The sequence below is a fragment of the Alternaria arbusti genome, assembly GCF_024043155.1.
Source record: "Alternaria arbusti strain BMP 1465 chromosome Unknown scaffold_35, whole genome shotgun sequence".
Taxonomy (NCBI): domain Eukaryota; kingdom Fungi; phylum Ascomycota; class Dothideomycetes; order Pleosporales; family Pleosporaceae; genus Alternaria; species Alternaria arbusti.
The window spans coordinates 44,338-57,314 of NW_026249975.1; the positions used below are offsets into that span (position 1 = coordinate 44,338).

Genomic DNA, 12,977 nt, shown 5'->3' on the forward strand with positions numbered 1-12,977 from the left:
ACTTTATCTCTTACACAGATTGTTAGCTAGTTAATCTATTGTATATAGAATTAGTATTGTTTACCTATTAGTTAATATTAATAACTCTTTTCTACCTAAACCTTCTATACGATACCTCACGGAATACCGCTTCAGTCTCCCTCGCCTTAGTACGGACTGAGCCTAGAGAAGCATAGCCGAGTCGTTAAGCTTGTTGTAGTATCCGTCAACTTTGCGCCACGCCGCGCGCAAGTTAATAGCAAGATAATCTTCGAGAGCCTCCGCGTGAGCGTTAAAGTCGACGAGACTATATGGGTGAGCACGCGTTTCGAGTGAGCTAAGGACATATTCCATCACAGATATGACCTCATATACTGCACCAAACTTGCCAGTTTTGCCACGCCCTTCAAGACGCTAAGTTGCAAACCTTTTCGGCTCTAAATAGACCTGGTACTCGACGATTATAGCCCAATCAGCAGCTGTCAGCCCATTTAATCTCATCCAGTCAGGCGCTTCGGGCGGCTTGTTGTAGTGATGCTCGGCGTATAGATTGTACGCGGCTTGAAGCTTTGTAGCGCGTTCAAAAGCCGAATAGTATGAGTTCCAACGCGTAACCACTGGCTTCACCAGCACAAGCATCTGAAGCCTCTCATCACTTGACAGCTTGGCGTTGGCCTCCCCTTGTTTCTGGCAGAAAAGATCGTACTGTTGCGGTGTTTTGATGTAGTTGATTATATCAATCAGTACATCCAATGGATCATGCTGACGCTATTGCTGCATGTAGTCTTCCTCAGTACTATAGTGCTCTTGAGCGTTTTGATAGGCGTCTTTATCAGCCCCACGTATAACTTTCTGGCCGATGAGGTTGAGGGTGTGACAGGTACAACGAAGGCGTCGGTGTGTTGGCTCGAAGGCGTAGTCGCTAGCGATTGCGGTGATCGCGGTATCGTTGTTGGCGGCGTTGTCAAGCACAAAGTAGCTCAACTTATTGTGAGTTATATCGTATGCTTTGAGCGTTTGAACGATGGCTTAAGCGGTATCTTCGCCTATATGAGCGCTTGCGAGCTGAGGTAGGTCGAAGGGTAAGTCATGAATTGCTCCATCCACGTCAGTAAAGTGAACGATGACACCAAAGAAGCCACGTTTGCCGCCCTTTGTTGTCCAGCCGTCAAAGCTTACATGTATCTTACTGATAGCTGACGGCAGCATGTTGATAACTTGAGGCTCTAGGTGCTTGTAGAGCATCATGACGAATGTGGCAACGCTTGTTTTACTCACCCATAACGCTGCCTCACCCTCTGGATTGAGACAATTTACAAGCTCTCGAAAACGCGGCGTCTCGATTTCGCGCAGTGGGTGATTATTTTCGACAAGCCAAAGTACAACAAGTTGCCGAAATCATTGTACGTTGAAGCGATACCGAGTACAACCTTCATTGCTTTCGAAGCATGTTCACTAAGAGGGCGTAGCAGTAGCTCGCTAAGATGATGGATTTGATGATTATGGCATATAGCAGCATGGCAGAATGTGGTATGTAGTGCGTGGTACTGATGAGTCTGTGGCGATCGTGCTGATATAGTTGTACTTGAGTTGTTCGAGCTTGCTGTTTGCTTTGACCAAGTAGACGAGGTGCAAAGAAATCACAAGTGGCTTCACTCCTTTCGAAAGTAGTCCTGGTGATTTATTTGCTGCGAATTACGGAAAACGTAACGATGACAAAGAGCTACGTTGAACTAGCAGCGAACTGATAGAGTGCAGACAGTCAATAATTTTTGAACTATCGATCATGTCGGACACAGCAGCTAGTATCGCATATGTTATTATCTTTCCGTGAGAGGCGTTCGTTTTCTCCATACACTGCCGACTTCGCGCTAGTTAAGGTAGCACTCTACTTTTCTGCATTCCTCATACAACGTCTGAATGAGCAGAATTGGTGCACAGAATGATATAGTTCCTCTAAAAGAGCATAGTTTCTTTACCTTATCTATCTCCTCGCCTTTACAATGTCCTTGCTTGCCCGGTCAGCCCGTATCGCCTTATCCCCGCATCTCCCCGTCATTCAATTCGCCATCTACTTCTTCTCGTCCTTCTCTGCCTTCTCCCCATTCTCGTCCTTCCTATCCTCCTCGCCACCCGTCAAAGCCGCTTCCTTCATCTCCCCAAACATGCCATCTATCTTCATTCCAATATCCCACGGAACATCGTGACAGTGAGCCTAGCAATGGGCGCGGCAATTACCACGAAACCATCTCAGCCCGCTTTTATCCGTCTCACATTTGCTTATTTCAGCTCTCAAAGCGGTGACTCCTTCCATTGGCCGGTTCTCTAACTTGCTTTCCAGTACGGCATTCTGTTGTGTCGCGTTATGAAGATCGTTTTTGCTTGTATGGAGGGCGAGGCTGCATGCCTGGAACTTTTGACTGGTGGTATAGAGTTGGTAGGTTGCGAACAGGGAAAGTATGGATGTGCATATGAATGTGAACCTAGCGAATTCCGGAGAGAGTATGATGACTAAGGGGTAGATAATGATTGAGAAGATGGTGAAGGGGATGGAAAGGTATGCGAGAACAAGTAGTCCGGTGAGAGCGTATGATGACGTGATGCAGCGTAATCTGCGTTGTGCGATATGGATCTCCGTGAGCAACAGGTGTTGATATATCTATAACCGGTGAGCTTGAGTTTGCCGTGTACTTCCATCAAGCCAAAGAGATCAAAGAGCGCAACTTATCACTCAAAGCGCAAAGTAGCTCCCCAAAAAACAAAGTTCATGAGTGAAATATGTTTCGTTGTTCATGTCAAGGATCAAACCGCAAAACAGAAGATGGACTCAATGCCAGAACATGCTGTTCTAATTTCAACTTTGCCTGGAACCATCACGCGGACAAAGGTCTAGCAAACCCATCGCTCTCCCATCGCGTCCATAAAACTCGTTTAACGCGCACGCGTTCTCCCCCATCGACTATCACCACCGACAACCACTTACAAGCTACCCAGCCACCGCAGTGAACTGGTCCAGTAACCTTTCTCTTATCCATTGCCACGCAGTCGATCAAGAAAGCAATGCAATCCACACCTCTCTACCGCATCATCCTCCGATGCATCGCCCTCCTCTGTCAGACCTTCTTCCTCCTCAAGTTCATTTATTTCTACTTCAAGAACGCAGAGTTTAATTTGAATTCGTTCCTTGTCTTCGCTATATTCGCTCTCACCATCTACGCCCTAGTTAGTGACATGTTGGAGGTTGAGGAACTGCATGGTCAGCTTCTTGATCTTTTGGACACATTCAGAGAAGTGACGGCGGAGTGAGATGAGGGATGAGATCAGGGGTAGTGTGCGGGGATTACGGGAAGAGGTACACGTGCGCGGAGACGAGACACATGGTCGTGGTGGAGTTAAGACAAACTTGACCTTTTGTAGTAAGAAAGATTCTTTTCTTCCACCATTAAACCTCCCTATTTCCTGTAAACCAACACCCTTAAGATAGCTCTTCCAATCTTTCCTCCTATTCTCTCTGCCTATTCGTCTCTCTACACCCCTTCCTGCACATTTGCAACCCCTCTCCCTTCCAGCCATCCAGTTCACCCCCAAACATGCTTATGCTACATCCACTTTCCCAATATGCCCTCCATATCAAGCCTCTCCTGCATCTCCGTCACCATCACCATATTGCTACCGACGACATACAGGAGAAAGATGATACCAACATTAGCCGCAACGACTTTGACAGCGAACCTGCGCTTCCTAGCAGTGTTGAGGTACTTGTAGAAGATCTTGCGGAAGATCAAGGCGAGGAGGATGGTTGCAATGAGTGAGGGCAGTTGTTGGAGAATGTGGTAGTGATAAGATGGCATTTCGTACCCGTCTTGGTTGATGTTGAGAGGAGTGTTTTCGGGGATGTGTGTTGATCTTCAAAGCTGCGTTGATTGGATGTGCAGGATGAAGACATCTGGTCGGGGGCTTGCTTTTGTAGTTGTCATCTTGTCAGTATCGCTTGCTCACGGTGAGGTAAAACATTGTTTGAGATTGTCTCGACATGTCGCAAGACCGGACGGCCATGTCTGGGTGGAAAAGCGGGAAGAAGTAAGACACGCTGAGCACCGATGTATACGGTGAGATGGCTTGTTTCCATAGCATTATTCCGCAGTACAGATCGATAGCGTCGTGTCATCGCCGCACCTTGCCGTCTTCCCTGTCATTCCATCCCCATCTCTCCCTCACTCAACCCATCAACACCGTCACCATCCCAACACCGTCACCATTCCAAAACCAACACCAACCACCCCGTACCAGCCCTTACTGACTCTTGCACCCGCGCCCGTCGTCGTTGAAGCCGGAACCTCAGTCGCATCAGTTGCTTCGGACGCATCAGTCGACGCCGTCAGCTCCGCGCTGGTAGTCGATGTTGTCAATTCCACACCACTCGACTCCGCATTCGAACCAGCACTCTGCGCAGCACTCTCGAACAACGTGCTAGTTGGCGTAGTAGCACCACTCGCGGCACCGATCTGCGTCTCAGACACCGTGACCTGCGTTGACGTCGACGTCGTGGTAGCAAAACCCGTGCTGACCACCAGCGTTAATGTTGAATTGATAGCGTAAGCAACAGAGCAAAGCGCCTGATTATTCTCGTCTGTCATGCAGATTTCGTCGCCGGTACAGCAGAGTTGGGCAGCGTAACCGCATGCTGTGCCACCGTCGGGGCATCCTTGGGCTGATGCAACGCTGAGATAAGTGAGGAGGAGAGGGATTGGGATGGTGGAGCGCATGGTCGGTTGGTGCTGGAAGAGGGGATTTGGATGAGAGGTTGGTGATGGGTGAAGAGCTGGAGAGCTGGAAAGACATGCGGGAAGGGCCGTTTTGTTGTCGTGTTAATCTCGCGTCTCAGCCACAGTACGCGGTTCGCGTCAGCCACGGCTGGGTGGACGCCTTATCGTGGGACTGCATGCGAGAATAGCAGGGTGAAGGTAAACTGGATGATAGAGGAAGCGCTAGAGGTAGAAACGGCATTAAGCCTGATAATATTATGATTAAAGTCTATTCGCCAGTACCACCACAACTACCTCTAATGCACCACCACCACCACCACCACCATCTCACGCCAACGCCTCCTCCTTCCTCTGCGCCTTCCTCTCCTCAATCCCCTCCCTCCACTCCCTTCCCTTCACAGCAGTCAACCACGTCGCGCCCGCTCCAGCAACAAGGAACCCCGCGCTGATCGTCGAGAACCAGCCCACCCCAATAGCCCTCACCGCAGGAAGACAAACCGCCGACCCACCCGCAGCAAACATATACCGCATAAAATAATTCCCAGCCACAACCTCCGCACTCCTCCCCTGCATAACATCAAGACAATACGTATTCAGACTCGGAAAACAAAACAGTTGAGCCACACCTTGAAGAAACATCATTACAACAGGCAGCGCGATGCCGCCAACCCTTTTCTCGACGCTCCACCCGTAGATCAGCATGCAGGCGGGAATGACGACCCCGAGGAAGAAGACGCAGGAGCGGAGGCGGTCTTCGGAGACGCGGTGGCCGCGGAGGCGGATGTATTTTTTGACAATGTGGTCAGCGTAGCGGCCGCCGAAGAAGGTGCCCAGGAGGTAGCCGCAGCCGGGGGCGATGTAGAAGAGGCCGGATTGGAGGGGGCTCTGGAGATCGAACCGTGGGTTTAGTACGTAGCGAATCGGCGTTAACAGACTATACATGTTCCACACGAGACTACTACTCGCCAGCGCCGTTAAGAGGATATTAGGGTACCGGTACAGCTTCACCACACGGAAAGGGTTGAGCCACTGCCACATTTTGTGGGCGCGTTGTGCAGTGGGGAGGCCGACGAGTTCGTCGGCGCGCTTCTTGTGGATGGTTTCGGGTTGCAGAAAGAAGCAGAAGAGGGTTGCGGCGCCGGCGAGGGCGGTTTGCAGCCAGAAGATGTCGCGCCAGGAACGGAATGTTACGATTATGCCGCCGATGAAGGGGCCGAGGGCGGGGCCGATGAGGGTGCCGCTGAGGAACCAGCCTAGGGCTGTTGCGCGCTCGGTCTGTGGGGGGTGTTAGTTATATGCAGGATGGTCGTTGAGGGCATGTGGAGATGGGGGTGTGTGAGAGCTGTGATGGGCTCTCATGGCATACACCGCTCTCAAACTTGATCCGAAAGCAATTACCAACATTGAAAAAGGGTATACATACCGGTTTATACACATCCCCAATAACCGCACTCCCAATCACCAAAAACGCCGTCCCCTGAAACGCAGTCAAAATCCTAAACACAAAAAAACTCGCCAAATTCGGCGCCAACGCCGTCCCAATCGAAAACGCAGTAAACAACCCAGCGCTCACAACACTAACCCACTTCCTGCCATAGATATTCCCATACGGACCATAAAAGCACGGCGACAAGCCCATGAAAAGCATATACAAAGCATTGGACACATTAATAATACTGCCATCCGTATCAAACGTCTGCGCTACTTCAGGAACAGCAGACAACACCGTCGTACTCGATATCGGGGCTAGGAAACTGCAAAAAGAGACTACGGCTACGATGACCATTTTGCGGCGCTCGGTGAATTTGTTGTAGATGACGTCGTTATCGCCGGTGGCGATGTATTGGACGTTGGCCATGTCGTGGTGGCTGACGGAGGAGACTGTGCGTTGGAGTTGCAGACGGTCTTGGTCGGTTTCATTGCTGCGTGGGTGGGGGATGATGGAGGCGTATTCGGTGGTCTTTTCAGGTTCGGCAAAGGGAGAGTTGGTGGGTGCGTGTTGGCCAGCGGGTGCTGAGGAGGATGTGGAAGAGGGTGCCATTTTGTGTACTCATAGAAGGCGAGATTGTAGAATATCAGTCAATGTGGGTTGAAGAGTCTGGAAGGGACTCGTGCTGCTGGTTAGAGTGTTTGCAGCGACATTCGAGTTGTTGGACAATGGAGAGGAGAGAAAGCAAGTGACGAGAGACGTTAGATATGTTCACGATTAGAGTACATGTTGGGCTATCTTGGTGCATTAGCGCTCCTGCAACGGCTTCATATCCGCGGGTGGAGACTGTCGCTGCCCAAGGAGCGTCTTTTCCGTGAAGATTTTCGCCTACATCGTGTCGAGAGGTTATATCCGGTGAGTGGAGTAGCCGACATGGGTGTCGGGCTAAGAATGTCCGGTCGGAAACTTTGCCGCCGTCCATGGAAATGCTCCGAAGTATGCTGCATGCGCGTACCAAGTATCTTCTCGAAGATGTCGATGCACGACTAGAGTAGTTGTAAGATAGTGCACGCCTTATGAGTGCTAGCCAATACTGACCTCGGCACATGACTCCTTGGCACACCAGACTTTCACATGCATGATGCAGACGACCACGTCGAGTGAGCTCAGGCGAAGAGCCCGCAAATATATACGTGTATTCGTAAGCCATGCGACAGGCCAAATTTGTACGGTGAAAGATTCTAGATAACCCAAACGTGGATCTTGCGGTGAGATCTCGTGTCCTGAACGCCGATGATGCAGTTGCGCTTTTCAAGCAAAGTAACCCTCTCCCAGCTCATATGCTGAGCTTGTCTAGACTCAGGCGGTCGGCACTTCTGTGTCGCTTGACCATGCCCAGCTTGTAGAACTTCTCCTCGCCCGTCGCTGTTCGTCCGCCAATGTACCACTTCTCGGCGCCCATGGCTTCGTGGAAGCCTTCGGATGAGCTGTCGGAGCCCCGTCTGCCTCGACGCGACGCGCCTGGTATTGGGAAGGCTTGGGCTTTGGGTGATGTGGAGCGGTTGTAGGGGGCGGTGTGTTGTCGGGTGGGTTGGAAGTGGCTAGTCGCCTGGACGGACACGGTTGTCGCACTAGGCGATGGGGAGCGCGTCTTTGTGGTGATGGTCCGTGACGACGCGGCTGTTGTGTCGACGGTGTTGTTTTGTTGTGAGGTGGTGTTTTGGGAGTACGAGGCCACAGACGCTGCTTGCGAGGCCGTGGTCTTCTGGAGGCTGGGCTGTTGCGCGCGGAAGGCGGCGAGGAAGCCACCGAAGAAGGGGCGGTTGGTGGTCATGGTGGTGGTGGAGGGTGTCTGATCTGGTGAGGGTCGCTGGTGGCTCTGGGGCATAAGATGGCGTCTATAAACGTCGAATACTAGCGGCGGTGTAGAGGTGTGTGTTGTGTTGGCGGCTCCGCAACGGCGTTTCGTGCAGCGACCGAATAACAACAGCACAGGCGGCGCTCCGACTGCGCCGTCAAGCTCGGGCACTGCGACGTTTTCTATTCCATGCGCTGATCCAAGGGGGAGCCGCGGAACAGGGGCGGGTCGTGAGTGATGGTTGGTGATGGTTGGCGATTATCGGCGCAAATGTGCGTGTGACGTAGGCGAGCTGCAGCTGGGGTGGGCGTCTACGCGTCTATATGTGAGGGTATGCGGTGCCGTTGATGTCAGCGGGGTAGGCGGCGACTGTGTTTATAGGAGACTGGGGGAGATGGCGGGGGGGAGGAGGTTTGGCAGGTTTGGCGCATCGGACCGTTGCTGGAGAGGAACATGTCGGAACCCGCGACGCACCTGACAAGATCAAAGTGCGCCTCCCGAGCCTTGACCGAGGCCATCCCCAGTATCTACCCTACTAACAACCACCATTCCAAGAAAGCGGAGCCATCGCTTCACCCACGATGCGCTGTTTGGCCTGTTACTCTGGGTCTCGCTTCGCCATGGCGTGCAGCTCTGACAGATCCACGGCCGCTGAATGGCCGCCCACATCGCAACGGCCACCTACGCCGCCAACCACGCACATCTCCAGAACTCGTTCGCATGCCGTTATCCCGCTTGGCCTTATCGAGGCAAATCATCGTGCACCATCAAGTAACGCCCAGTAGTGGTCCGCCATGCTCGATATGCGATCGCGATGCCCTGCTGTGTCGCCGGCTATTACCTGCCGCATTCTCTTAGAGGTATGATAGCCCGGAACACCCACGAGGAACATGCGCTTTGCAACACCGCGCATCTCATACGACGCACGACGGTTGAGCTAACCCTCGTCATGTCTATCCATACCCCCCAAAACGCGGGGTAGTCCGAGAAATAGCCCGTCTTCCCCAGATCTGGATATCACATAAAGAGTGACACGGCATTCTTCATGGCGCCGGTGCTCACACCTTCGTTGACATGTGCGAACGCATATGATCGGCATAGCACTATCACGTGCTGTAGAGCCGCTTGTGACGTAGCCATGTGTAGACTCTCTCGGATCACAACCGGCAGATAGGTCGAGCATAGCGGCACATCGCTGCACGACAGATATTCATCAGCCTCTCAGAACCATCTCGCTGTACACGAGCGTCATGGCAATCCAACTGCCATGTGCTCCTAAGGCAACCAATCACCTGGGCAGCCCCGTCAGCCTTGTGCACGGGCCTCATCTCCCCTCTATCAGGCAACCCTTTGCGTGGCGCAACTGTCACCAACACCCTCCTCCTACTGACTTCTTGCGACTGCTTTCTTTGAATCTTGTGTAGTTATTCCAAGCCTTCAGTCATCGTGCGACATCTCCCCACTACATCGCTATTGTTATGGCGACCTTCTCCCTCCTCCCCACCGAGCTTGTGGAGTACATCGTATCCTATCTCGCTCAACACGACATTTACGCTGTTTGTCGAATCAACAAGAGCCTTTCAAATCTAGCCATACCATTCCTGTACCGCCATGTTGATCTCTTTATACCACCTGGCAACAAACTCCCCAGGATCGATCGTTTCTGCCTAAACATCATCAGCGACAGCCGCAAAGCCAACAATGTCGAGTCAGTCCGCCTGGGACTATCTCCAAGCGAAGATGTCAAACAAGGTCAGCGGTGGCTGGCACCGGACAAGACTTTTGACGACAAGCAGATGTTTCGGAAAGCCATGGTCGCGTTGAGTGATGAAACGTTGGTGGCTGCCGGGGACTATCTGAGAGACGCCATCTACATGCGCGAGTACTCTGCCTATGCAGCGCTTGCCCTTCTCGTCCTTCCCAAACTCCGTCGACTCGACGTAGCAGACTACAAGCAGGCCACCTTCGACCACCTCCACAATGTTCTCCGCAATCTCGACCCCGGAACTCTTTGGAACCGGCGCTATCCATCGCAAGTTCTTCTTGATCGCCTCTCATCCATCAAAGAGGTATCTCTCATGGTTGACCGCAAGACTGGGGTTTGGTATCCAGGAGACAACAATCGCAATCCAATCGGCCACTTTCTGAATATCCCGGGCATTGAGAAACTGGAACTTTTCAATCTCGGCGGGCAGTCGCATGCACATGGTGTGGCTATATCACACTCACTGATAGCCTTTCCGACAGCTACTAACATCACTACGTTGGTCTTCCGACACTCGGGTGCCTTTAACCGGGGCCTGAAGTCGTTGTTCCAATGCACGCCAAAGCTACGTTCTCTTACGTACGACTCCTACTTCAACGCCCAGGCACAGACTACCCAGCGAGGAGATCTGCTCATGGTCGACGCTTGGAACGAGCACCTCAGGCCCCTGCAATCCACCCTGGAAGTCCTGGTCCTCTGTGCAGAATACTCCGACCCAGACGCCTTCTTCTTCGCCCAACCCCGTATCGGCGATAGACTATGCGGCTTCCTTGATCTCACCGACTTCACCGAACTACACACCCTTGAGGTTCCCTTTCCCTTCCTCACTGGCGACGTCGACTTCTCCATCAACAAGGACATCTACCCTCTCTTCCCGCCAAACCTCCGCCACCTCACGCTACGCCCCGATCTCTCGCATGCCCAACTCCCCTTTCCCTTCGACTCATCCATTCTACCCAACGGTCTTACATTTGAAGAGTCAAAACAGGAAGCGCAGTATCTCATGAACGCCCGCATGGACGTATCCTACATGTTCCAAGCCTCCCTCTCCCTCCTCGACTTCTGGCCAACTCTGGAATCCATGTCTGTCTGGCAGCCCGCGGATCCGTCACTCGAGTGGTTCGACGGTCAAATCGAAGACTTTGCGACGACTTGTCGGAATAAGAATATCACGGGGAGGCTGCTGAAGCCGATGTTGCTGAGATGGAAGAAGGCGGAGCATTGGGATTTGATGAAGGAGACGACGCTTTATGATCGCAGTGATCCGGATTTGGGTGTTGTGGATAGGTTTTGGAGGGAGGAGTGGGAGGGGAGGCCGTTGGGGATGGGGAGTCAGTATCATTTGAATGCGCTGGCGAAGGGGAAGGTAAAGCTGCGGAGGTAGGAGTCTGCTGGGTTCTCCGAGACATGCGCTTGATGCGCCTTTCTCGCAATTTCTGCCGCCATGCAAAAACAACTTTCTTGGGCATTCTAATACAGTCTAAAACAAGCGCCCACACCACTTCAATTCCTCTCACGCAAACTTTCGCCACATAAACCCTCTCACCCCAACGTACCCAAACCCACTACCCATCTCCCAACCGCCACCACCACCACCATTACCAAGCCAAACAACCATGGCAACCAACTATTATTACCCCTCCCAATTTACCACACCCCCATATCTCTCCTTGCTCATCCTCGCCATCTACATCCTAGCCTTTCTTCGGCATTTCAGGGTGTTCATCAGCCACTGCTGGCATGGACGTGTGGATACTACATCGGTCGTAAACTTCCTGCTGTACGGTGCTTGGACGTATGTTGTTGCGAAGGGGATTTGGGATGTTGCGTGGTTGCGGAGGGATTTGGAGATGTGCTTGAGGCCGCCGCTGAGGAAGCCGATGGAGATGGCTTGGATGAGGGATGAGGAGTAGGTGGGGGAAGGGGCATGTAGGATGAGAATGAGGATGAGGAAGTGGGAAGGCAGGGTTGATGTGTGGGTTGGCTTGGGTGCGTTGATGACGAGGGGACTTTGTGCATGGAAAGGTAGGAGAGGGTCGGATTAGACTGTAGAGAGAGAATGTATCTAAGAGCATGATAAATGTGCTCATGATAGCACGATGTGGTATGTGACTCTAAGCTCATCATGGTATATCGAATGCATGCTTGTACGCCAGTCTCCAGGATGCTTGCTCTGATCCCCATCACTAGTCGGTCACAGCGAGCGCCATTGCAACATCAGCACTTCTTTCCAATTCAGCTTAATACATTTGAAAGCATTCCAAAGCTAGCTACCTGCGAACTAGCGTCATGTTCTCATCCAAGAACAACATCCATCCCCATGCACGCGATTCTTTCCCCGCTCAAGAGGAGCAAGAGGCTTGAATAGCATAGCGGAAGTTAATAGGCAGGGCAATCACAAGTCAGAGCGGCATCCCGCCTTTCAACAAAATCTTCTCTGAACTCAGGTTTACATCGTGCCATTACCATGCAACACCTATATACACATATCCTTCACTCCGCCACCAATCTCCCCAGTCCACAGCTCCTCTAGCAAGATGTCTTGCCCCCACTGACACTGCACGCAGCACCACCCTTGCATACCTATTCATCCATCATCAGCATACCACTCACACTAGTACGTTAACGTAATGGAGGCGCGTAAACTTACGTTCTTGCACGCATACCATGTTTTGCCATCGGCGCAGCATCCTGTCTTGGATGGGCAGTATCCCCACTGGTTGTTAGGGTCGCTGCCTTCGGCTAGTTGGGCGTGGTTGGTGGTGAAGTGTTCGTCATGGTCGAAACATTGCTGTGGGTTGGGGGCGTTAGTTGGGGAGATGGAGATGCTTTTCGTGAGCGAAGAGGATGCGGGTTCGACGGGGGGATGATTAGGTACTTACCCATGCGGAGACGGAGGCTGTAGCCGTGAAGAGGAGAATGAGGGCGGAGATCTGCATGATGATCTTGAGGTGTGTGAGAGGATTGGATGTTGAGGTTTTGGAGATGTTCAGGCGGCAGGTGGCGCTGGAAATTGAGAAGACGCGCTCTTCTTATCAACGCCGAACGAGTCAATATTAGCCACGTCTGCCTCCTACTGATCGCCTTTAGCCCTCATGTAAATGAAAAGATCAGGTAGCGAGTCCAGATCATCACCAGACGAACGCGAACACGAAAAGATGCTCAGGTCCGTGTTGTGTC

The 12,977-nt window shown here is 52.1% G+C and overlaps 3 protein-coding genes across 3 annotated transcripts; 1 reads left to right on the plus strand and 2 right to left on the minus strand.

Annotated features, from left to right (window-relative positions):
- Positions 1 to 5,072: 5,072 nt before the first annotated feature.
- On the minus strand, positions 5,073 to 6,786 carry J4E86_011469 (uncharacterized protein; the record flags this gene model as incomplete). The annotated part of the gene is made up of 2 exons (XM_051451960.1): positions 5,073 to 6,020; positions 6,328 to 6,786. 2 exons carry the CDS (start codon positions 6,784 to 6,786, stop codon positions 5,073 to 5,075), a joined length of 1,407 nt encoding a protein of 468 aa, XP_051296857.1.
- A 724-nt stretch (positions 6,787 to 7,510) lies between these two features.
- On the minus strand, positions 7,511 to 8,008 carry J4E86_011470 (uncharacterized protein; the record flags this gene model as incomplete). Its single annotated transcript, XM_051451961.1, has 1 exon — positions 7,511 to 8,008. The coding sequence occupies one exon, from the start codon at positions 8,006 to 8,008 to the stop codon at positions 7,511 to 7,513; it is 498 nt and encodes a 165-aa protein (XP_051296858.1).
- A 1,502-nt stretch (positions 8,009 to 9,510) lies between these two features.
- On the plus strand, positions 9,511 to 11,181 carry J4E86_011471 (uncharacterized protein; the record flags this gene model as incomplete). Its single annotated transcript, XM_051451962.1, has 1 exon — positions 9,511 to 11,181. The coding sequence occupies one exon, from the start codon at positions 9,511 to 9,513 to the stop codon at positions 11,179 to 11,181; it is 1,671 nt and encodes a 556-aa protein (XP_051296859.1).
- Between the last annotated feature and the right edge of the window lie 1,796 nt (positions 11,182 to 12,977).